Here is a 22,935-nt window from a genome sequence, read left to right as displayed (position 1 = left end):
CCTTATTAGAGTGCCAGGCCTTGTCGACCGAAGAAATTGCAATAGGCTGGGTGGGTGCTAATTACAGTTGAAAAATGGCTTATTTTGGTTTAGTTTAAATCCGTTCCTAATTCATTTGTACTACACTTAAATAAGACACTTTTCAACTGCAGTTAGTATCTGCAAAGCCTTTTGCAACAGTTTAAAACTAAATCAGTTTAAAATCACACCTTAAATTAGAATGGTGCAACCTTTTCGTGTCAACAATCCCATGCTTGTAATCAGACTAGGATACCTTTGGAAAAAACCTTGAGCTGCTTGTTAGGCATGGTTTATTATTTAGCAAAGTGGGGTAGACTGAGACAAACCCATCATTCTGGCATGGAGTTCAATAGGGGGAGTCATTCTAAAGACAATTAATCAGATTTTGTTTCCTAACTTACTTTGAGCCAATTCCTAGGTGCACTGAAGTTAGCTTGTCCCATTCATTGAAACTGACATATGAGAAATTGAGTCTAGAATGATATCTCTTGTGTTTGCCAATTATGTGTTTTTCCACTCCACCTTCCTTGTTTAATTGGTCTTCCTTGTTTCCCACCCCGTTAAACTAGTAACAGCAGATCACATTATAAACTTAGATTGAAAATAGAGGTAAAGCAGCATTGTTTGATGAGACCTTTCTTTCTCTGACAATCCTATAAAACAGAAAATTATACAGCTGTTGCCCAGGGTGAGATCACATTACCAGGGAATGGAGAGTATATGTGGGTTTGATCAACAATCCCTGTAATTAAGCTACTTGGAAAAAAGAGTTGTAAGTGTCTGTTTGTTTGGGGGTAGTAACATATGTTCTGATGAAGATGGTTTTGCAGCATTTTGCTGGGCAAACTGACGAGCAGATTTTATGAATAGAAATAAAATCTCATTTGTCCTACATTAATACACACAATGTTCTTACCTGTTCAGATACAGGTGGATCGTGATGTTGCAGCAAGCTTGTGTTTTGTGTAGTCTTGGTTCATTGGATGGCCATGCTTTGTCTAACTCACTGGAAACAATTATTTAGTTTTAAATTATTCTGTTTTTAAAGGAGTAGGAGGGTGGGGAAGGAACAACCATGTGAAATGTACAATAGGATTTCCTCTTGTGAATAACTCCATTGCAAGGGTGCCAATTAAGAGGGGGTGGAAGCCTCCCCTCCCCCAGTTTCATACCGGGAGGTGTGCAAGGTCCCAGGTGGAGCCCTTAACTACAGCACAGCATTACTGTGAAATGTAAGTTCTGCAGAGGGGAGGTGCCTCTGGGCAGGGAGTCAGGATTTTGTTTACAAACAGAGGCAGGGTGATTAAGAGAAGAAAGGCTAGTGATTAAATTAAGGATATGGAAGTTTAGCCTGTGAAAAAGGAATGGGGGGCAGGGGAGGGATGGAGGAAGGAAGGAGGGGTTGTTTTAGAGAGAACACAGTGGACTCCGAAAAAATACAGAAAAGCACTGAGCCAAATTCAGAAAAGGGGGAGATTTGGAGGCATAGGTGGAAAGAAGGAGCCAAACCCAGGGAAGGGCTAGCAGTGTATAGAGAAGTTCCCACTACCTGTGGTACTTATGTGGCCCTATCACCATAGTATCCGAGGCTGCACCTCACAATGTCTAACGTATTTCTTCTCCCAGCCCCTCGGTGAGGTAGAGCAGAGCTATTATCCCCATTTTACAGATGGGGCACTGAGGCACACACAGACTAAAGGCCAGATTTTCAAAGGTATTTAGGCACCACTGAGATTTTCAAATGCACCTAGAAGGTTAGGTGCTTTGTAAACCCTATTAGATGCCTCACTGTATCTTTGGGTACCTAAAAACCTTTGCAATTCTGTCCTTAAAGCACTGGCCTGGGGTCAGAGAGGAAGTCCATGGGGGGAGTGGAACCCAGGTCTTTCAGGGCTAGCTCCCTATCCAGCAGACCAGCCTCTCTCTCTGCTGCATGCTGAAAAAAAAAGAAAAAGAGAGGATTCTGATAGATGGGAGCAAAACCAAGGCAGCTGGTTCTCTGAGACTCCAGCAAACGGTCCCAGGATGGATGAAAAGCATGAAAAGCAGCCCTGTAGTTAGGAAAGAGGTTGGAGAATGAGAGTCAGATGAGAGGAGATCACTTAACTCCCATGGGGTGGTAGGTTCTGCCCCAGGCTGGGTTGTACAGCAATGGCTGCTGGGCAGTTTTACATTTTAACTGAAAACCATTTTGTTCGGTCATTTTTTCTTCTGAGTTTGAGAAACGGAAGGAATGAGAAAGTGTCGTATAATTATCCGATGCGTTTATACCTCAAATTCTTAGGGTTTCAGCCGCATTCAGGCCAATTCCAGAACAAAGAACAGAAACTGCATCCACAGAGTCCATAAAGTCGACGATTATTGTCATGATTTTCGTTATTCATGGGCACCATCTGTGTGCTCAGCACTGTTCAGAATATGCCAGAAAATCCAGTCCCCAAGCTAAGGCATACAATATGTGTAACTCTGGATAAGATGGCTCAAATATTTAAGTATGAAGTGTATATTTATTGACCACTCGTTATCACATGTTCACTGTGATGTTTATATCTATGAGTGGAGGCAACTGATAGCAATAGAAGTTTTACTTAAGGACTAGAAGATTTGACCCTCCAACTTTCTTTCTAAAGGAAGAGCTGCACACCCATCCCTGAGCCCCCTCCCGGAGACAGCACCCCATATCCTCTTCTGCACCCCAAACCCCCTCCTGCACCCAAGCCTCAGCCCTGACCCCCCTCCCAGAACCAGCACCCCATACCCCCTCCTGAACCCCAACACTCTGCCCCAGCCTGGAACCCCTTTCTGTACCCAAACTCCCTCCTAGAGCTTACACCCCCTCCTCCACCCCAATACTCCCCAGGCTCAGCCCAGAGCCCCCTTCCACCCTGCAAATGCCTCTGCCCCAGCCCAGAGCCTGCACTCCCTCCCTCCCTCCCAAACCCAAACCCCAACCCCCTGCCCCAGCCCAGTGAAAGTGAGTGAGGGTTGGGGGAGAGCGAGCGACGGGCGGGGGGGATGGAGTGAGTAGGATGGGGCCTCGAGGAAGGGGTGGGGTAGATCCTGGGTTGCCCTTAGATTCAAAAAGTGATCTTGGATGTAAAAAGGTTGGAGACCACTGATCTAATCTGTCCTTGTGTACAGCATAAGCCCCCAACACCTGCACACTAACCCAACAACTGAAATGAGACCAAAGTATTACAACCCACAGGAGACTAGACTATTATATGACACAGACAGAGAATAGGAGGGACTGAGATGCACCGGAGCCTGAAGCCCCACAATGATGGGGAAATGATTAAGTGAGATATATCCAAATAATCATAAAGTGAGAAATACCAAGATAATCCTGGCAAGTGACCCCCCCCGGCCACATGCTGCTGAGGAAGGCAAACCCCCCCAGTGTCACTGCCAATCAGACTTGAGAGGAAACTCTCTTTCCCAACCCAATGTCAATCACTTAGACCTTGAGCGTGTGAGCAAGAACCAGCCAGACAAGCACCTGAGAGAGAGAATGCTTGGAGCCACCTCAGAGCCCTGGCCTGTCTCCACAATGTCCTATCTCCAGGCATGGCCATCTCCTGGTGCCTCAGAGGAAGGACATAAAGAAAGAGACCAACCGTGCCAGAATACATCTAGGGACATAGGACATAAATCTGAAGTGAGTCCCAGAGCTGTTGAGCCCAGCCCCACCCCCAACCCCACCTGAATAATGTCCCTGGACAGCTATGCAATAAGAGAGAACATTTTTTTTCCTTGATCCCTGAGGTGACCAGCTTAATTCTGAAGTAGGAGAAACAGTGAATCAGCAGAACATCCTGGATGTGTCATTGCTCCTACTTACTTCAGTGGGAGGAATTAAGTAGAATAATGCAAATCAACTGAATACTTAAAATTAATTATCAGTAACATCTACTTAAAAAATGAAACTAGGAGAATAGTAAGAAAGTAAGAAAGTATAATAACCTCATGTTGACAATGTACAAATCACGGCCCCAGTCCTGCAAGATGTTCGCAGGATTGGGGCCTATAAAGGCACATTGGGAACATCTTATAATAAAGGCTTCAAGTCTTTCACAGGGATGACGGATTCCGTGACTTTCTGGGACCTCTGTGACTTCTGCTGCTTCAGTGGCTGGCACGGCTGACCCCAGGGCCACCCAGGCTGCCCCCACCCCCGCCACATCGGCGGCAGTGGGGCCCTGAGCCACCCCCTGCCTGGCGCAGCAGCATATGCTGGGGCACCCTCCCTCCTCCAGTGCCTAAGATTTAGTTAAGGGTATTTTTAGTAAAACTCATGGACAAGTCACTGGCTGTGACTTTTTGTTTATTGCCCGTGACCTGTCCATGACTTTTACTAAAAATCCCCGTAACTAAATTGTAGCCTTCCTAATAATGGATCCGATGTCTGGTGCTCACCTTTCTGGTTCCTGTGGCTTTCAACACAACTTCAGTAATTCCCAATAAAGACCAAGCAATGTATTACAAATGTTTTTCAAATTATAAAAGAATCCAGCAATCTTGATTTTTTTAAAAAAAAGTTATTGACTCTCAAACCCTTAATATATTAGGCATGTGCTACCAGTGATTTATACTTTCCTAAATAATGAAATCTGTTATTGTACTTTGGGGGATCAAATTTAAGATCAAAATATTGGAGGCGAGAGAGACATTCTAGGATTTTAACTGCTTCTTAGAAGTCAGCTTCTGCCATCAGAACAGCTCCAGCATGTAATGCATACTGGAAACTTACAGTCACAATTAACAAACCCCATCTGTGGCATGGCACTTTATGTGAAACCTATTAACATCACATTTGATGCATATCAGTTCTACAGTGTGTATATATATACCAAGACTATATTTATATAAAATCTTGGTAAGATCACGCTAGTCCAGTGTGTTAAATCTGTCCTTAAAACTGGAAAGAGGCATGCAGATTAGCAAAACAAGAATTCTTGAGGTTCTGCTCTAACATACACGCACAATTCCTGTAGGGCAAGTGACTGTGCTGTGGTATGGCCCTTTGTGGGAAGTCCTCCCATTTTATGTGCCTGGCCCTATTTTGTTGTGGCTGCCCTTCCATTCTGAGTGACCTCCATGGATCTTGACTTGCATGGTGAATTCATAAGCAGAAACATTTAGAATAGAGGTAATTTAAATTGCTTACGAGTGAATCACACACAAAACCTAAGGCTACACAATTCATACCTGCTGGCAAAATTCGGCCCTACGTAACTCCAAGTCTGGATACAAACCATTCTATTTCTTTGTGCTCTCAAAAACGTTCTCTTGCAATTACGAGTTCAAACCAAACACAGTATACACACTGATTAGAGCTATCCCATGCCACTAGCAGATTTTTTGTTTGTTGTTGTCCGTGGAACTTAAGGACCACATAAGAGCTTTCACTTTACCAACTATGAAATGGATTTATTTTATCTTTTCTTTGGATGTCTGTCTACTCCTTAGCGTGATTTATTTTTCTTGTTCATGTGAAAATACAATCTGCTACTGCTGAAAATGAGCTGTTTGGATTATCTCTGGTTGAGCGCTGAGGTGCTGTGTCACTTTGCTATCATTCCAATCACTGCCACGCAAGCCACTTGGCAATGTTCCTGGGCTGCAGACAGATATATGCAGTTTTACTTAAGCCAGAAGAAGCTAAATAATGGAATTGTCTCCTGGGATTTATTTATAGCCAACTTCTGCAGAAATGTCACTTCAATATTAATTTTCATTTTTTGATGCTGAGGATTGATACTAGCACCGGGTTTTGCTTTTAATCCTAGTTCATGCCAGTTATATGGAAACTAGTCAGCTTTGTGCCTAGATCTCAAACTTATGCCATGTGTAGTTGTGGATGCTGCACGTAAGTTATCGTTTCTGTTATATATGTCTAATTTCAGGAATTCACCACTTATGCATGAAATGATTTCAGGGCTGAAATCTGTCATAGAACTATTGTCTGTATATAAGCATATCTGTTTTAACCACAATGAAATAACTGAGGCTTAAATCCAGCGTACATAAGTGAAAATGAGTTGGATAGTTCCAGCCCTCTCCCTGGTGAATGTACATCCCAAACCTGCTACCCAACTTGACATGAATTGTCACCTCTTGTGATCAAAAGCTCAGGGTTGCAATAGCAGAAGCAAATGGCAGCTGAAGAATTGGGAGCACTGTCACACTATCCCTGGCTCCAACAATGCAAGTCCCTCATTTCTTGAGCATGCAATCCCTTGGTTTGTTCTTCTGGGAAAAAGAAGTGTTAACAGGTATCACTCTGTCTGGAGTGGCTCATCACTGTGAGTGACTATCTCAGGGCAGACTATCTGAAAACAAGGGCAGACACCGCACACTGTGGTGGTATGTTCTGTAATTAGTTTTCACTAAGCCAGTAACAAATGTGAACTCCTGGATCACTGTACCAATCTTACCATGGAGTCACAGACAGTTCCTTTAGCCTCTCCAACCTATGTTGCCACCCAGACAAACTGAACTTTGTGATAAAAGAAAAGGAGGACTTGTGGCACCTTAGAGACTAACCAATTTATTAGAGCATAAGCTTTCGTGAGCTACAGCTCACTTGGAAGTGAGCTGTAGCTCACGAAAGCTTATGCTCTAATAAATTGGTTAGTCTCTAAGGTGCCACAAGTCCTCCTTTTCTTTTTGCGAATACAGACTAACACGGCTGTTACTCTGAAATTTGTGATAAAAGGTTACTTAAACCTAGGTTTCAGAGTAACAGCCGTGTTAGTCTGTCTTTGCAAAAAGAAAAGGAGGACTTGTGGCACCTTAGAGACTAACCAATTTATTTGAGCATGAGCTTTCGTGAGCTACAGCTCACTTCATCGGATGCAAAGCTTATGCTCAAATAAATTGGTTAGTCTCTAAGATGCCACAAGTACTCCTTTTCTTTTTGCAAATACAGACTAACACGGCTGTTACTCTGAATCCTTTGATATTCACGCTCAATTGAATTGGCCTGTGGCTCTGGCCTGAGCTGGTCTGTCAGCATCACAACAGGGAAGTGAAAAATAAGTTAGAGGTGCATGTTTTCAGGTGTTGTGTTGTGCTTTTGTAACTCACGCATTTTCTGTAGTGCCCTGAGGCTGCCATGTATGAGACAACACCATAACGTGGACAACTGCCTTTCGGGTTCTCAGGGAGCAAGGAAGGGGCTCAGCACTTTTAAAGAATTGACACTGCATATGAATACCTTTCTTTCTATGGAATTTCTCAAGGGTGATAATGTTGAGAGCTAAGGGCTGAAACTGTCCATGACCTTACACCTTGTGTAGTCATTTACATCTTACAGGATGGGTGACAAATAGTGCTACCAGGTGTCAATCAGACTTTGCACATTGTAAAGCAAAGGGGGTTTGGACCTTTGTTGCCCTGATGAGGCAAACCTCAGACTCCCTCAGCATGGAGCAGAGTGCGCCTTTGACACAAAAACAGACCCGTAGTTTGTTTGCCCATAGCTACGTTGGCACACTCACTTCCTTGCATGGCATAATATGCTGAAACAACTGAAGATGCTGAAATGCTGTCAGAAATCTTCACAAGCAGTGATTCTATTCACAGATTCTGTTCCAGTTAGAATGCAATGGGTGACATAGGGTCAGAACCGCAGCTGTTATGAATTGATGTAGAGCCATTGACCTGAATGGAGTCATGCCAGTTTATACCAGCTGAGGATCTGGCCCATATTCTGACCTTCTTTGAACCTTTTTTGTGGTGAGGAAGCTAGGAATCTCATGGCAGGGGTAAGGAGAGTAGGGGACAGACTGGATTTCTATGACACTTCCAGTACACTCTGGTGTTGGCAATAATTTAGAAAAAACCTGGCATTTTGGTAAAGTGTGGAAATAGACATGACAGAACTTTAAAACTACCACCAAGTTAATAGCTATTTTCAATGGTAATTTCTTTGGCTTGTGCCTCTCTTCACAATGGGCCTGGACTACACAGGACATTCCACAACCCACCTGTTTATTGTGAATTTAGCTCAGGGTTCTCAAAGCAAAGCATAATAGAAATATACATTTTAAAATGTAATTAAAATCTTCACCAAAAAGGCTCTTGCAACATTGAACAGAACTGGAATATTAAGTTAACCTAGAATCTTCCCTTTATGTCCTCCATTGGTTCTCCAGATTATTTTGCTGATCATATGGGAGACTATGAAGATGTTTTGGCTTCGCTGGAGACCCTTAACCTCTCCATTCTGAAAGCCATGGACTACACCAAGCGGGTGAGTCGTTGTTGTTATTATTGTAGCTTATGCTATGCACGAGAGTGTGGCTAGATAAGTTTTCTCCAAGCTCATGGGTCTAAAGTAGGCATGGTCAATACTTTTCTTGTAGTCATTTTCACTAAGGGTAAGTAGGATAGTAGCAGAAACATTATCAAAGTAACAACACCAGGGATTTTGTCATCAGAGTGAACAGTGTGTTTTGAGATGGCCTTGTAGGAAACAAGTGCCATTGTGTTACTGTTGCCGTAGATAAGGAGTTCGAGAGGCAAATCTTAAACGCCCATGGGATAAAATTGTAAGCCTGATGATGCATGCAAATTATGAAAATGTTGCCTAAAAATAATCTATCAGTATAAAATACCTTCACTGGGTTATCTGCTCTGTTTTAGAAAGATCTGTCTTATACATTAGCTAATGATTGTCTTTATATAAAGTGTCTGCCTTCTACCAATATCTAGAGGGCATTTGGCATCACAGGAATATAGAAAACAAATGAGTTTATAAAAACCATTCATTTTTATTCTAAAAAGCCCTTAGTGGCCAAAGCATCAGCAGTTTAGATATCAGGGTTTTAAAATGGAAAATAAATTATCAGCTTGTGTCATCAAATGGCTATATATGTATAGGCTTACGTATTGCCAATGCTGCAAGCTGTATTGTAAAAGCTGATGACTGGAGTTGTTTCTAAACCCTAGTTTAGAAACAGTCTTGAATTCTGCAGCATGTGAAAAATTATCTGTTAGCATCTCAGAGGCAGAACTCTTTACAGTGTCGCAGACAAAGGTCCATTAAACTTCTCCCGGTGGATTTCTTCCTTCTGCTCCATTCAAGCACATCATTTTATCACCACCATCCTAAACTCTTGCTCAGAAGACTGCCTGAATAATGAAAAGATTAAATTTGACGCATCAACTGCAATGCATGCTTGATGTCAGTGGAGCAACTGATTGGTGAGGTCTCAGCCCCACTTAGCAAGATGGTTGTCTCTCGCCATCTGATTTAAAGTAACAGGAGCATTGTAATAACATGTTCAGAGCGGCCATTGCCTGTTAACATCTTGTAAATCTTGAAAGCCTTAGGACAGTTTACGAAATCAAGGTGAAAATTACACATGAAGTAAATGATGGCATAAACATTTTGTTGCAAAGAGTTGTACCTTTTCAGCAATCTTTCTGGAAATATCTGAATGGTCTCAACTGGACTATGAGTTACTTTGTTTTTCCAGCAGAACATAAAACGCTGCAGTCGCACCCAAGGAGCACCCAATTAGACATCTGTAGTGGGATTTTCAAAAGGGCTAGCCTTGGCCTAGCTCTCATTTCATCAACGTCACTACTTGAAGTCCCGTTGGCTTTTTTGGGAGCAGAGTTGCACCAACTCTGGGTGCTCTGAAAACCTCACCTGAAATTCCATTCTTTGATCTTTCAGTTAATAACTACTGCAAAATTAGAAGCCAGTATTGCTTTCAAAAGTGTGGCCATTTATGTCCTCTGTCTAATGCAATAGAAGCCAGAGGGCTTTGTGTTAAAAGACTGATGAGAATGGCTTGGGGAATAAGTACCATTGTGCATGAATTGCCAAAATTGAATTAACCATAAAAGCTGATGGCCACAGAAATATACATTTTTGTATATGCAAATGGGGCTCCATTTTGTATAAATTGTGTCCCACAGTATACTTCGACAGAGCAATTAATAAATAATAGATTATTAAAAAGTGTAACTAATCTTAAAGGATGCTAAATTTTATTTATAAATATCTGGAAAACCTGATCTATATAGTATAAGTCTCAGAGAAACACATACATACAGAAGTTGGTCATTTGTCTAGCACTTTACTGTGCAATAGAGAACTATCTAGAGATGTGGTTTTCCCTTTATATCATTTCTCTTGTCTTCCTTCTAATAAACCAGAAATGACTATTATTTTTAAAATGTATTAATCCTTCTACAGTTACAAACTTCCCCATTTGAATTAATAGAATCATAAAATATCAGGGCTCGAAGGGACCTCAGGAGGTCATCTAGTCCAACCCCCTGCTCAAAGCTGGACCAATCCCCAACTAAATCATCCCAGCCAGGGCTTTGTCCAGCCTGACCTTAAAAACCTCTAAGGAAGAAGATTCCACCACCTCCCTAGGTAATGCATTCCAGTGCTTCACAACCCTCCTAGTGAAAAAGTGTTTCCTACTATCCAACCTAAACCTCCCCCACTGCAACTTGAGACCATTACTCCTTGTTCTGTCATCTGGTACCACTGAGAACAGTCTAGATCCATCCTCTTTGGTACCCCCTTTCAGGTAGTTGAAAACAACTATCAAATCCCCCCTCATTCTTCTCTTCCTCAGACTAAATAATCCCAGTTCCTTCAGCCTCTCCTCCATAAGTCATGTGTTCCAGCCCCCTAATCATTTTTGTTGCCCTCCGCTGGACTCTTTCCAATTTTTCCTCATCCTTCTTGTAGCATGGGGCCCAAAACTGGACACAGTACTCCAGATGAGGCCTCACCAACGCCAAATAGAGGGGAATGATCACGTCCCTCGATCTGCTGGCAATACTCCTACTTATACAGCCCAAAATGCTGTTTTCTGGGCAACAAGGGCACACTGTTGACTCATATCCAGCTTCTCATCCACTGTAACCCCTAGGTCCTTTTCTGCAGAACTGCTGCCTAGCCACTCGATCCCTAATCTGTAGCAGTGCATGGGATTCTTCCGCCCTAAGTGCAGGACTCTGCCCTTGTCGTTGTTGAACCTCATCAGATTTCTTTTGGCCCAATCCTCTAATTTGTCTAGGTCCCTCTGTATCCTATCCTACCCTCCAATTTATCTACCACTCCTCCCAGTTTAGTGTCATCTGTCAATTGTAAATTTATTACATAAATTCCAGAGAGATAAATAGTCTGCCTTTTCTCCTATGAGAAGTTATTCAGTATGCTGAAAGTTGAGCAAAGTAAAGATGTTCTACTTTTTTTTAATAAAGCATCCTGACCTGTTCACAGACTGAATTCCAATCCTCCTCTTAATAATCCAAATCGAAATCTTCCTTACATTTATCTTTAGAGTTAGAGGAAACCTTGAATCATGTAATGTTATAGATTTGGTAACAATAGGACATTTTAGGCATTGGAATAGGGTCAGGTAGCATCAGTGTGTTACTCAGCATTGTCTTTTCTTTGCTCTGGCTACTAAATAAAAGTCATGAAAGCAAAGACATTTATTTGATATATTTATGTTAAAATGAAGACATAACCTTACAGCCAGACATGTTGCTAGCATTTACAAGATTTTTTGTATTAATATTGGTAGCTCATAGAGCAAGGTGAATAATGGGAAAAAATTCAGCAAAATTTTAATAAAATGTTTTAATTAATTTGCTTCAACTCTGTGCACGCATCTCTTTTATATTTTATCCTGCAAATGTTCAAGCAAGCAAGTTTACCAGCAGGAGTGTGTGCTGAAATACAAGTTCTAGGTGAATGTTAAAGTTCTCATGGAAAGCAATTTCAAAGTAATTCATTTTATCTATATACTCATGGCTCTCGTTCGGTGCTTAATTTGTAATGAAAGAGGTGCTGGTGCTCAGTCAAATAGGTGTTGGGGCTCAAGCAACAGTTTTATGTTCATAAGTGACGCGGCAAGCCCAGAGGTGCTGGGCTATCGAATGCCAAGCTTAGAGGTGCCAGGGCTGAGCCCTGGCACAAATTAAGCACTGCTCTTGTTACATATCTGAATGCATATTTCTCGATTTATCCTCCCAACACCTTGTGATGTAAGGAAACATTTTACAGGTGAGGAACTGAGGCACATAGTGATTAATTGAGCTGCTCGGGATCATACTAGGAAATGAACCCAGTGTCCCGAGTCACAGACCAGCACATTAAACAGAAGACCATCCTTTCTCCTGTCTGCAAATATTCATACCAGAAACTTGAGTCCTAAGAGTTTTGTTCATTTGATCAGGTCACATGCTACGTTTCTCTTCCAAGGGTGTCCAGTCAAAACAATTAATAATTTGGGTATCAATTATTGGAACGGCTGATGAGCAAACACAACATACCAAGAAAGAGCTCTTCACAGAAATGATTTGGTGAATAATGAATGAAATTAAGAATAACATGAGCTCCTTGCTGAAAATTTTTGAACTGAGAGAAAAGCAAAACTCATCAATGAATTATTCATAAAATATTCTCTCAGCTCTAAGCTGTTTTCTAGGTAGATTTAAAAAACAACACTATCCTGCAGTTTCTAAACATATTAGTCTTACAAACTGGTTCAGACTGAAAATAAAATCCTTTAGAGGCTTTCCCAGAACTCAAACCAATTAACATTTTTTGAGACTTTTAAAAAAATGTGTTTGTTTGTTTTAGTTGGTGCTCTTCCTAGTTTTATCTGGGGTCAGCATCAGAATTGCTAAAGCACCCTGGGTCAAATTCCCCCTGTACAGAGGGCTAGTACAAGGTCCTGACTCACGTAAGCCTCAGAATCAGGCATATGGGAGACTTAAGTGGTGCACAGGCGTTCCATTTACCCTCTGTGTAGATCAGGACAGGGTAACAGTTCCAACAAAACAAATAATGAAAGATGTGACTGGAGGTCTGGCTTGTGAAACTAGAGCTAGATTTCTAGACTAAAAAGGTTCAGGGGAAAATTTGAATAAACCCCTAAACTTCCAGATCCTTATCCAAACCAGACCTTATGAGCTCTCTTGGAGAATCACTGAGCATGAATATTTGTCTCAAGTTCACAGAGCAGGAAGGGCACAGCTGCTTTGCTATGTTTATAACTGAGCTTGTTAATTTTATTGTTGTCTGGGATTTGTGCTGGGTAGTGTGCTGTGGTTCTTATAACTGTATTGGAGTCTGGCTGGGTTTTTCGAGCCTGTCTCTGTGGATCCCACTTGTGGTGGTGGTTCATGCATGTGAGATGGAAAACTTTTGACCTCCCCCCGGCATTCCTTATCTAGGAGTTTGGGTAGGGCCTGAGTATGAAGGTAATACTGGGTATTTGTGAGAAGCTCATGTGAGTGTTCTGTGAGGGGAAATCTCCCCTTGGTTGCCAGGAATTCAAGCTAGAGCCCACCTTGAAAATTATTACCCTCACAGAGCACCTGGACACACTCCTCACAAATACCCAGTATTTCCCTGGCAGACATCGCCCTGGTACTCAGCACCTGCCTACACCTAACCATGCACACCATCAGTGGGACCCACATGACAAACAATCCCAAAGAAGCACCATCACTGTAATGTAACTGTTCTTTTTCATGTTGCCTGTATGTATGATTTGTTGTGGTCTTTTCTTCCGTCTGAGACTTTGATTAGAGAGAAATGTCACAATGAAAGTGAGGCCACTCCAGGAAGAGGTACCTCTGGCTGCCTCCCTATCTGTGTGCGTGTACTGAGATACGCTCTCTAAAGCAAATTGAGTTGGTGAAAATGCCAGGAGATGAATTTTTATGCCTTCAGGGACATGTTATGACCAGTTTAATTGCAGGGAAGTTCAATTACATTGTAATGTTCTGAAGGAGGATTTCACTGCTAGCAAGTTTTTTGAATTGAGCCAGTGTCTCTCTACAAACTTGTTACCCATTGATTTGCTCCTGCATAGCTGGTGCGAGTCATGTCATAAAGTTAATAGAATCACATAAAAGGAGAGATGGAAAGGATCTTTTGGCTTATCTAGCACGTGCCCTGCCAGTACAAGTGTATTTCTTCCAGCATATTTCCAGTGCCTGATCCAGTCTACTTTTAAATATTCCATAAAATGGAGCTTCCAGGGGTTCTGGTGAGAGACTCTTCTAGCAAATAGGACTCACTATCATAGATACTTAATTTCTCCCCATTACCATTATAGTATATCCTCTTGTTTCACCCTTTATTGTTCTTTCTGAGTCTTCGATGTTTCACACAGTTGCTATATTTATTTCTAGTCCTGGAGTTATCAAATGTTATATGAACACATATATTATTGTATGAATGTCTGGTGCCATAATTAGAAAGCTTCCCCTCCCATGAGTATAAAAATCCCCAAGATTAACCACTGTCGGCAATAACAGAGGGCTTGAATTTGCTGTCTTTTTGCACAACTGCATCATGCTTGCAAATGAGTGCAGGACTGGACAGTGTGTGTTCTAGAGCATGGCATGTCCTGTCAGGAAAGTGGTTCTTTGATGGAACAAGAAGTCAAGTTAGACTAGCTTGGCAAATGATAGTCACTTACCCAAATTATGCCTTCCCATTTGGTAGTTAATTTCTGAGCTGGAGAACCGTTCTGAGTAATATGATCCTCCTTGTGAGTTAAGCAAGGTCGGTGTTAATTAGCACTTGGTTGGGAGACCTTCAAGAAAACCCCCAGATTGGTAGGTTCCGAACTGTAATCTATGGCCCATCTGTGGAGCAGATCACATACTGCTGCTTCCCCTGGTTTGTTTCTAGCTGCTACAGCTAAACATACAGGGGGAGACTTTCAATGGCACAAATGGTAGTCAGATGCCCACCTTTCCTAGTATTGCTTTTCCATGTAACCAATTGCTGTGGGAGCCACAGACAGGTTGTTTCACTGCTGATGGAGGGTAGGTGTCCCCACTAAGAAGTGGTCCACACTATGGAAAAGTATGAAACCCTCATCTGTTTGACCCAGGAGTTAGTACTGAGCCCACAACCCAGTGTGGTGTTACGGGACACGGTTTTGTCGTTCAGATGATGTGTGTGCCGAAGATCTTGAGCACTTCGCTTAAAGATGCCTTTCAGCGTACAGCTGAGATTTCAGCAACATTATTTCTTTGGTGATCTTGTAAGTTTGGCTTTTCCTGACCCTGTGATTTAAATTGTGAAGCTTTAACATTGCATCCAGAAAATATATTTTTTTATTTAATAAATGCAGACGAGGCATTGCAGATTTCCTCTTTGGAGACAGTGATAATTTGGATAATAGTGATAATTCCTATGTCATGGCGAGGGTTAACCCGTTAGCATCTGTAAAGCACTAGGAGATCCTCAGAGGGAAGGCAAATGCATAAAAGTCTCTTTTTGGGGACTAAGACCCTGAGGTCATACAGGCTAATCCAGGATCTATATCCGTGTGACTGCACACAGTGGTTCGGTTTACCTACTCATGCTGCAGAGCTGACTGATCCTTCAGTGAACGTCGTTAAGTCCCATCATTAGGACAACGTCAGTTGCATGAATGTAGCAGGAAATACACTCCCGCTCAATGAATGAGGCATACTGTAACTTTGGCACTGTGGATCTTAGATACTCTATATCAGGTGTGGGCAAACTTTTTGGCCCGAGGGCCACATCTGGGTATAGAAATTGTATGGTGAGCCATGAACGCTCACAAAATTGGGGTTGAGGTGTGGGATGGGGTGAGGGCTCTGGCTGGGGGGTGCGAGCTCTGGGGTGGGGCCAGAAATGAGGAGTTCAGGGTGCGGGAGGGGGCTTTGGGCTGGGGCAGATGGAGTGCGCATGGGGTGGGGGCAGGCTGCGGAGCGGAGCCCCCTGGTTGCCCCTACGCGTAGGAGCTGGGGGGGGGGGCATGTTGCTGCTTCCGGGAGCTGCGCAGAGCGGCCCCTGACTCTGCTTCCTGGCTGGGTCACCGCAGCAGGGTAAGCCCCAGAACTCACTCCCCAGCGGGAGCTCGAGGGCTGGATTAAAATAGCTGGTGGGCTGGATGCAGCCCACGGACCATAGTTTGACCACCCCTGCTCTATATTCTTCCAATGCTTTTGCTACAGAGGGGCTTTCATTGTCTGCTATGTTATTGTTACTTGGAAGAAATATTGAAAGTTTATTCTTTCCTCCACTTCTGCTGAATAGAACATTTTACAGAGCTGAGCAAGAAGATGTTACCACAGTTGAATTTTAAGTGTAATTCCAAAGAAGAACATCACTGTGCCAACAAATCCATCAAAACAAAGAAAATCAAATTTTAGGTTGAAGCTGTATCCTGAGAGTCCCTTATTGTAAGATTTGCAACACATATGTTATCAGCCAGTCATCTTTCTTTGACATCTTCCAAGATCTCACTGGGAGGAAGATGCTTTGAAAGCAGTAATGCCAAAAAGATCGACGGCATTACATTGGACAAGTAACTCGATATAAGCTTGCAGTCAATACACACAAACAAAGAAACTCCATGTGATTACTGTGTGCATATATGTAAACATTGAGCAGAGAAATAATCCCTCTGTCTTTATGTTGGTGGGACCATGACTAGAATACTGTGTACAAGTCTGGTCACCTCAACATGTGAAAGATATTGGCGGGAATTTGGAGACCAACCACAGAGATGAATTAGGGCTTGTCTGCCTGATGCGGAATGAGCGCTACAGGGGTATGATTTCTAAACCGCACTTACATGTGCACTTACTGGTCTGTGCAGACCTTGCTGGTGAACACCAACAGTGCCCCAGTGTGCTTTAACATACTACCATTTCTTTAGTTACCTTCTGCTTCCAAACATGGCTGAAATTATATGTAAAGAATGACAACCCATAGGAATGTAGTTTAGTTCTAATAGAATATATCCATCTATCTTAAGGTTTTATACTGCTGCCCACCACCGTACTATCTGAGCACGTTCCATGTAAAATCAATAGCGATAGCGAAGTCCCTAATGGACTTCATGGAGTCTCTGGCACTTCTCCCTTTTCGGGGTTAAAACTTTACTTGGGATAGGTTTTTTCTAGGTGAGCTGCCTTACATACATATTATATTAAATGTTCAAATGTTAAATTTATACTACAAAGGTTGATAAATAAATGGCTGCTACATTTAGCAGAAGCACCATACGTGCACTATAATAATATTACAAGGAGGTAAGACATCAACAATTCTTAATGTAACACAGGGTCATAGGTTCTTGGGTTTGGGGGTGGGGAGGGATAGCTCAGTGGTTTAAGCATTGGCCTGCTAAACCCAGGGTTGTGAGTTCAATCCTTGAGGGGGCCATTTAGGGAACTGGGGCAAAAATTGGGGATTGGTCCTGCTTTGAGCAGGGGGTTGGACTAGATGACCTCCTGAGGTCCCTTCCAACCCTGATATTCTATGATTCTTCTAGAATTTGTTGGACTCTCCCATTCTTTGTTGGGGTTTACAATGTGAGATTTCCATTATCAGGCTATTGTATTCAGATGTAACATATGTAGTAGGGCTGATTGAAACCAGAAAACTGATGTGCTGAATAACTTGTTTGATGTGATAAATGGTGCCTTTATGTACTGTATCCCATGGAGAACATTTGGCTAGGTGTAGTGCATATATATAAGAAGTGGGTCAGTCCACTGGTGGTTTGCTCAGTAAAATCAATATGCTGTCTTTGCTGGGTTCCAGCAATACGTTCACTGTTTCCATGATATCCTCCCAACATTCTTAGATGCACTAGTGCTGCTATTGTTTCACCAAGTCTAAGACAGTGTTTGAAATGAAATAATGAGTCTATTCCACAGGGAAATCTGTGACTTTTGACAGGCAAACCTACAAACTGTCAATATTTTGGCGCTTACTGAACTATATAGCGTTATGCACTAAGAATGTACTTTTCTGGTTTCCTGACACCAGCATACAGCAGCTGCTGTGCCAGGTACATGGCAGTAAAAATGACACATTAGACAGGCTATAGTTAGAGATGGGAGAATAGGATCAGGATAAACAATTAATTTGAGCTTTCAATCAAACCTAAAATGAACCAAACTTTTTATCTGGAAGTTTAAGGGTGTCCAGGGTTTTTAAGTATTTTTCAGTTTTGCCAACCACTCTGTTTCCCTCCTCTGGGATTGGAAGCTGAAATACCACAAAAAACAAGATAGTTCATAATAAATGTTTGGCCTGACCTGAAAGAAGAGCACAAATTTCATGAGAGAACCTGCTCTTGCTCAATTTATTTCTAGCCTATTATTTGAAGATTTGGGTGGTTCAGATAAGTATCTAGGTTGACCATCTAGAGGTCCAGTTATTATATTTAGGCATGAGAATTGTGTGCTATACCGAAACGAGTTTGAAATGGAGTGTGTACTAGGGATGGAGACCACTCCAGTGCTATCAGTTCTTCACCCTCAAGAGTACATTAATAACATACATGCCAGAAAGTAAACAGTTGTAACTATATTGATAAAAAATATCAGTTGATGATTAGTCAATGGCAGCAGATGAATAAGGTGCATCTATAGTAGGATGGATGGGGTTTGAATAAGATATTTGCAAAGGTAAGATTTTCCCAGGCTAGTATATCTTGAGTTTTGTATCCTACGTGGCTCATCACAGGACAAAATGTCAATGTCATGTTGCATAAATCTGCTGTTTTAACTCATGGGCAGATAACACTATTGAGGCTGTAGGGTTGTGCCAAGTTCTGCAGCTCGTAAGTTTTGGTAGTGAGTGACCTTCTGGAGACTAGGATGGGAGATAAGGTGTTTATGAAGCAAGGACCGAGATAAGCAGAACACTAAATAAAATCCTTTTAAATCATGGACATATGTCCCTGTGGGAAATACTTTAATGTAGCTAAGTGACAAATGGGGAGTATGGAGATTTGCAGCCTTTGGGTTCACCTGTTTTCCAAGATAACAGTTTCTCATATGGGGTATGTTTACACAGGAATTAAATACTCCTGGCTGGCCTTTGAAAGGGGGAAGGGTCCCAGAGCCCAGGCTCCAGCTTGAACATCTACACAGCAATTTCACAGCCTTGCAGCCTGAGCATTTTGAGCCCGAGTCAACTACCCTGGGCCAGCTGCAGCCGTGCCGTGGGTCTTTCATTCCAGTGTTGATGTACCCATCGTGGGCTGTGAGATCTAAAATTGTGTGTGTGTAGTGTAGTGCAATGCATGCCATGAAAAGAATCATTAGTAAAGCAACTAGGAGGAAGATTTTTAAAGTCTTAAATGGCAATTAGGCTCCCAACTCCTGTTGAAATTCATTGAGAGTTAAGTGCCTTATCTTGCCATTAGAAAATCTCTTCTTAACCATCTTCAGAATGTTAATATCTAAATATAAAACATTGTAGTACGAATGGATTCCTGCAAAGGAAAGTTACTAACAACTGTTCATACCTACACTGGATTGTACTAAGAACAAGTTATAGAACAATTATTCCAAGTTAGTCAGTCACATTACAGTTAAATATGGAGGGAAGGGTGATATTTCATGTCATGGAGCTGTACAGAGGGGACTTGTATGCTCTTGATGAGAATTCTCTTGTTTTGCTTGGTCAATTGAAGAAAGATTGATTTCGGAACAGCTGATTTCCACGCGGATCCACTGGCCAATGGAGCTTTGATCATATTATGTTAATTTATGTAAATGAAATACATTTTAGAGTCTAGCTTTAATTACTGCTGTTCATCATCATGATGCTTATGGTAACCCTGCCAAAAAGGAGACATTAGACACTCTATTCTTGATATTAATTGTTAAGTAAATAACAATGTTTGCTTAATTTTCATCCAGGTCTATTATCAGATGCAAAGCACTCTAACTGCCTTTCATCTAACGTAAGGTTATGACACATTTAAACTTGTCTCACCTTTTCTATTAAGCCCTGTCTAAAAACCTTCCAATTATTAAATTCACAGCATAAATGAATGACTTCCAGTGTTTGCTTTAAATGCAATGCACTGCTCAAGAAAACCCCATCTGGACTGAAGTTTGTTGTTAGTATTGAACACAGAGGGAGAAGAGTAGTTATAATCTCACAAATACATATCCAGAATAATAATGTTATGCTTTGCATCCTTGTAGCTCCTTTCTTGTCAGGAACAAAAGGTGCTTCATAAACATTTAACTAAGCTTTACAACACCCCTCATAGTAGGTAAAAGATATTCCTCCCCAGAAATCCAGTTTGACTTAATTCTGTCTTCTTTCATTCCTCCTGCCAGCAGCTTTCACTAGTAGGCAAGATCTGTCTATCATCTACAGTATTTAAGCCCAAGTCCAGCTCCTTTCCCTAAGTTAGAGAGACTTCCAGAACAAGACAGAGTAAAGAGACTCCCTGAGGGAAGGTGGGAGATGTGATGAGTGGGGGAATCTGTCTGTACAATTTATGAGTTAGGGTTGGTGCTATGAAGTTGTTATAAAACTGTTGTATCAAGGAATTGCCCCTATGTGGATGTGGAATCCACGATTTGCTGCCCTGGGCTGCAGCATGTATCTCCCAGACCAGGGACAATGGAGGGTCAATCGGAATGACTGTGTTCTGGACCAAACAATGGGGTATACTAAGGAGGTTGGGTGGAGCTTGGAGATGCTACTCCCTCCAATTTATCTTGAGGGGGGAGAGTGGAGAGTGAAAAATTGTCAAACAGGAAAAAGATGACAAAGCTGGGGTTTTAAAAGAACCCACAGGAGGAACGCGGGGGAGGGATAGCTCAGTGGTTTGAGCATTGGCCTGCCTTGAGGGGGCCATTTAGGGATCTGGGGCAAAAATTGAGGATTGGTCCTGCTTTGAGCAGGGGGTTGTACTAGATGACCTCCTGAGGTCACTTCCAACCCTGATGTTCTATGATTCTATGAACAAAGAGAGACTTTTGGAGGGACAGGAATTTTGGGGCAGGAGCGGGGAATAGATGGTCATGCTTTTGTAGTGGTGGGTGGACAGAGGGTCTGGTTTAACTGTGGGACCAACCAAGGTCAGAGAATGTTAGCTGGGTTGGAAAGACTTCATGCTGAGGTAGAGAAGTCGTGAGCTGCAGGGGAAGGATCCTGGACACCCCACAGGGTTCTGCCAAAATCCAAAGACCTCTCCAGACTGGTGAGGAACCTGAGGCAGGGAATGTGTATAAGTGTGTGTTGTTTTGAAAAGATTGGTGTATTTCTTGTGCTTCTAAGTAAAGAGCAACGGTATCTTAGAATCCTGTGCAAAGTCTGCCTGTGTGTGTCTGTTGGCTTTCATTCTTGCATGCCCTTGATGAGGGAAACTACAAGCCAGAAGGCTCACACCTTTGGTGGGATTCTGAGGAATGTGCACAGGCTGCTGGAGAGGCTTGGGCTAGATGGCACTAGTTTCAGGGCCTAGGCAATTGGTCTGTGGTGTCCGCACTGACAAGAGGGGTTTCAGACACCAGGTTTACACCTGGATTTTGTACCTAGAGGCCCAAAGCCACGGATGGTGCCTAAACAAGTGCCAGCCACGGACAGTGCCTTAACGGTGCCAGTCCCATTAAGCACATGAGATTGAGCAGTTTGATTCACACCAATCTGATGAGTGTCCAGCAGAGAGCGCTCAAGCAAATCTGTGATAGGAAGCACATAGCATGAAAAGAGAACACCATGACAAGCCCAGTTCTGCAAGTATTTCCTCTTCTCTTACTTCCCTTTTCTTCCATGACACCCAGCAACAGCTTGGACTATCAGCTGATGCAGCCCGTAGTAGAAGCCCCAGAGGAGGGTTTAATTACAGTGGAGTTTATAGGGCTATGCTTCCAAATATGGAATCTGCCACAAATGTTGGGTTCCTGTGATAGCAGTGGATGCATGTGAGAGTGAGAGGATGACATGGCCACCTTGCAGAAAGAAAGTAGGTAACTCATCCTTACCTGTCGATAAAGTTGACACGCTACAGAAGGAATGACGTGACACAACTTGGAACGTGGCCTATGGGACGTAGAACCTGACAGGATTCACTCCTTCAGCCAGTGGGCAGCAGAGGTTCTGCATGCTTCCTTGCCCTTTTCACAGCCTTCAAAGCAGCCAAATAGCTGCTCGGATTCCCTGCATCTACCTTTAATGTTGGAATGTACACAGGTTGGATGGCTCTAGTTTTAGGAAATAAATGGCAGAAGAGGAGGAGACAACAAGGGAACTTGGTTCTCTCACCCTCAAGCCAAACTCATGACAGCTAAAAAGATCTCCATTAGGTTCACGTGGTGGGTGGTAGGGGGAGGAGGTTGAAATAGACATTAGAAGTATGGAAAGGCCTCTGTTTAGGTGAATGTAAAATAAGAGAATGAAACTGCCCCTTGGATAAAGATGGGAGCTGATATCCATGCTCTGGGTAGCGCTATGTAAGTGCAAAAATTACCAAACCACACAATTCCAGATCATTGAGCTTAAGGCTTCTCTTGAGCTTTGTTGTTAAAAACTGAGGCTGTGTTGAAGGCTACAGTAGAAAACTTCAATGCTCTTCTCTTGCCCCCAGCCTCAGAAGATATCACAGACCCTCTGCAGTATGTAGCAGAAGGGGCTGCTCTCGGCTCTGTGATAGGCACTCGGCTAGCTCCTTAGATATCCTGGTCATCCAGCTGCCAAGCTGCTAGCAGTCCATGTTCTAGATGGGCAGATGGAATGGGGCCTGACTCAGAGGCGGCTTCCTCAGTAGGGTGATGGCTATACTCTGTTGGTCAGCAGTACCAACCTTTGACAAATCTCCTGGAATACCTGGGAGAAGGGGAGTCCATCTGCTATGAAATTTCCTTGCCCTTGAGGCAGAAAGCTGAGGGAAGCAAACCGGTAGGAAGAAATCCTACTGAGAAGGGTGGGGGCAGTACGGCGCATGCACAGTACCTTGGTGGCACCTATCCTTGTATCTGGAGAGTCTCTCCTACCAAGCTGGTGAGATAGAAAACAGCACTGAGGCAGGCCAGGCAGACAGATGTACAGGCAGTTGGCAGACGTGATCTCAGCCTCCTAGATCCCGCCGAGGCTGTCCACTGACAGCC

The 22,935-nt window shown here is 42.7% G+C and overlaps 1 protein-coding gene across 11 annotated transcripts in view; it reads left to right on the top strand.

Moving 5' to 3' along the window:
• NECAB2 (N-terminal EF-hand calcium binding protein 2) overlaps positions 1 to 22,935 on the top strand; it is a 368,324-nt gene that overhangs the window by 205,406 nt on the left and 139,983 nt on the right. For all 11 annotated transcript variants that reach the window (XM_073307521.1, XM_073307523.1, XM_073307524.1 and 8 more), the window contains one exon: positions 8,181 to 8,278. In XM_073307521.1, coding sequence (XP_073163622.1) covers positions 8,181 to 8,278 — 98 coding nt within the window. The remainder of the gene's footprint in view (positions 1 to 8,180; positions 8,279 to 22,935) is intronic.

This window comes from Lepidochelys kempii, chromosome 12 (assembly GCF_965140285.1).
Source record: "Lepidochelys kempii isolate rLepKem1 chromosome 12, rLepKem1.hap1, whole genome shotgun sequence".
Classification (NCBI taxonomy): Eukaryota; Metazoa; Chordata; order Testudines; family Cheloniidae; genus Lepidochelys; species Lepidochelys kempii.
The sequence above is the reverse complement of the archived record's forward strand: the minus strand, read 5'-3'. Positions and strand labels throughout refer to the sequence as shown.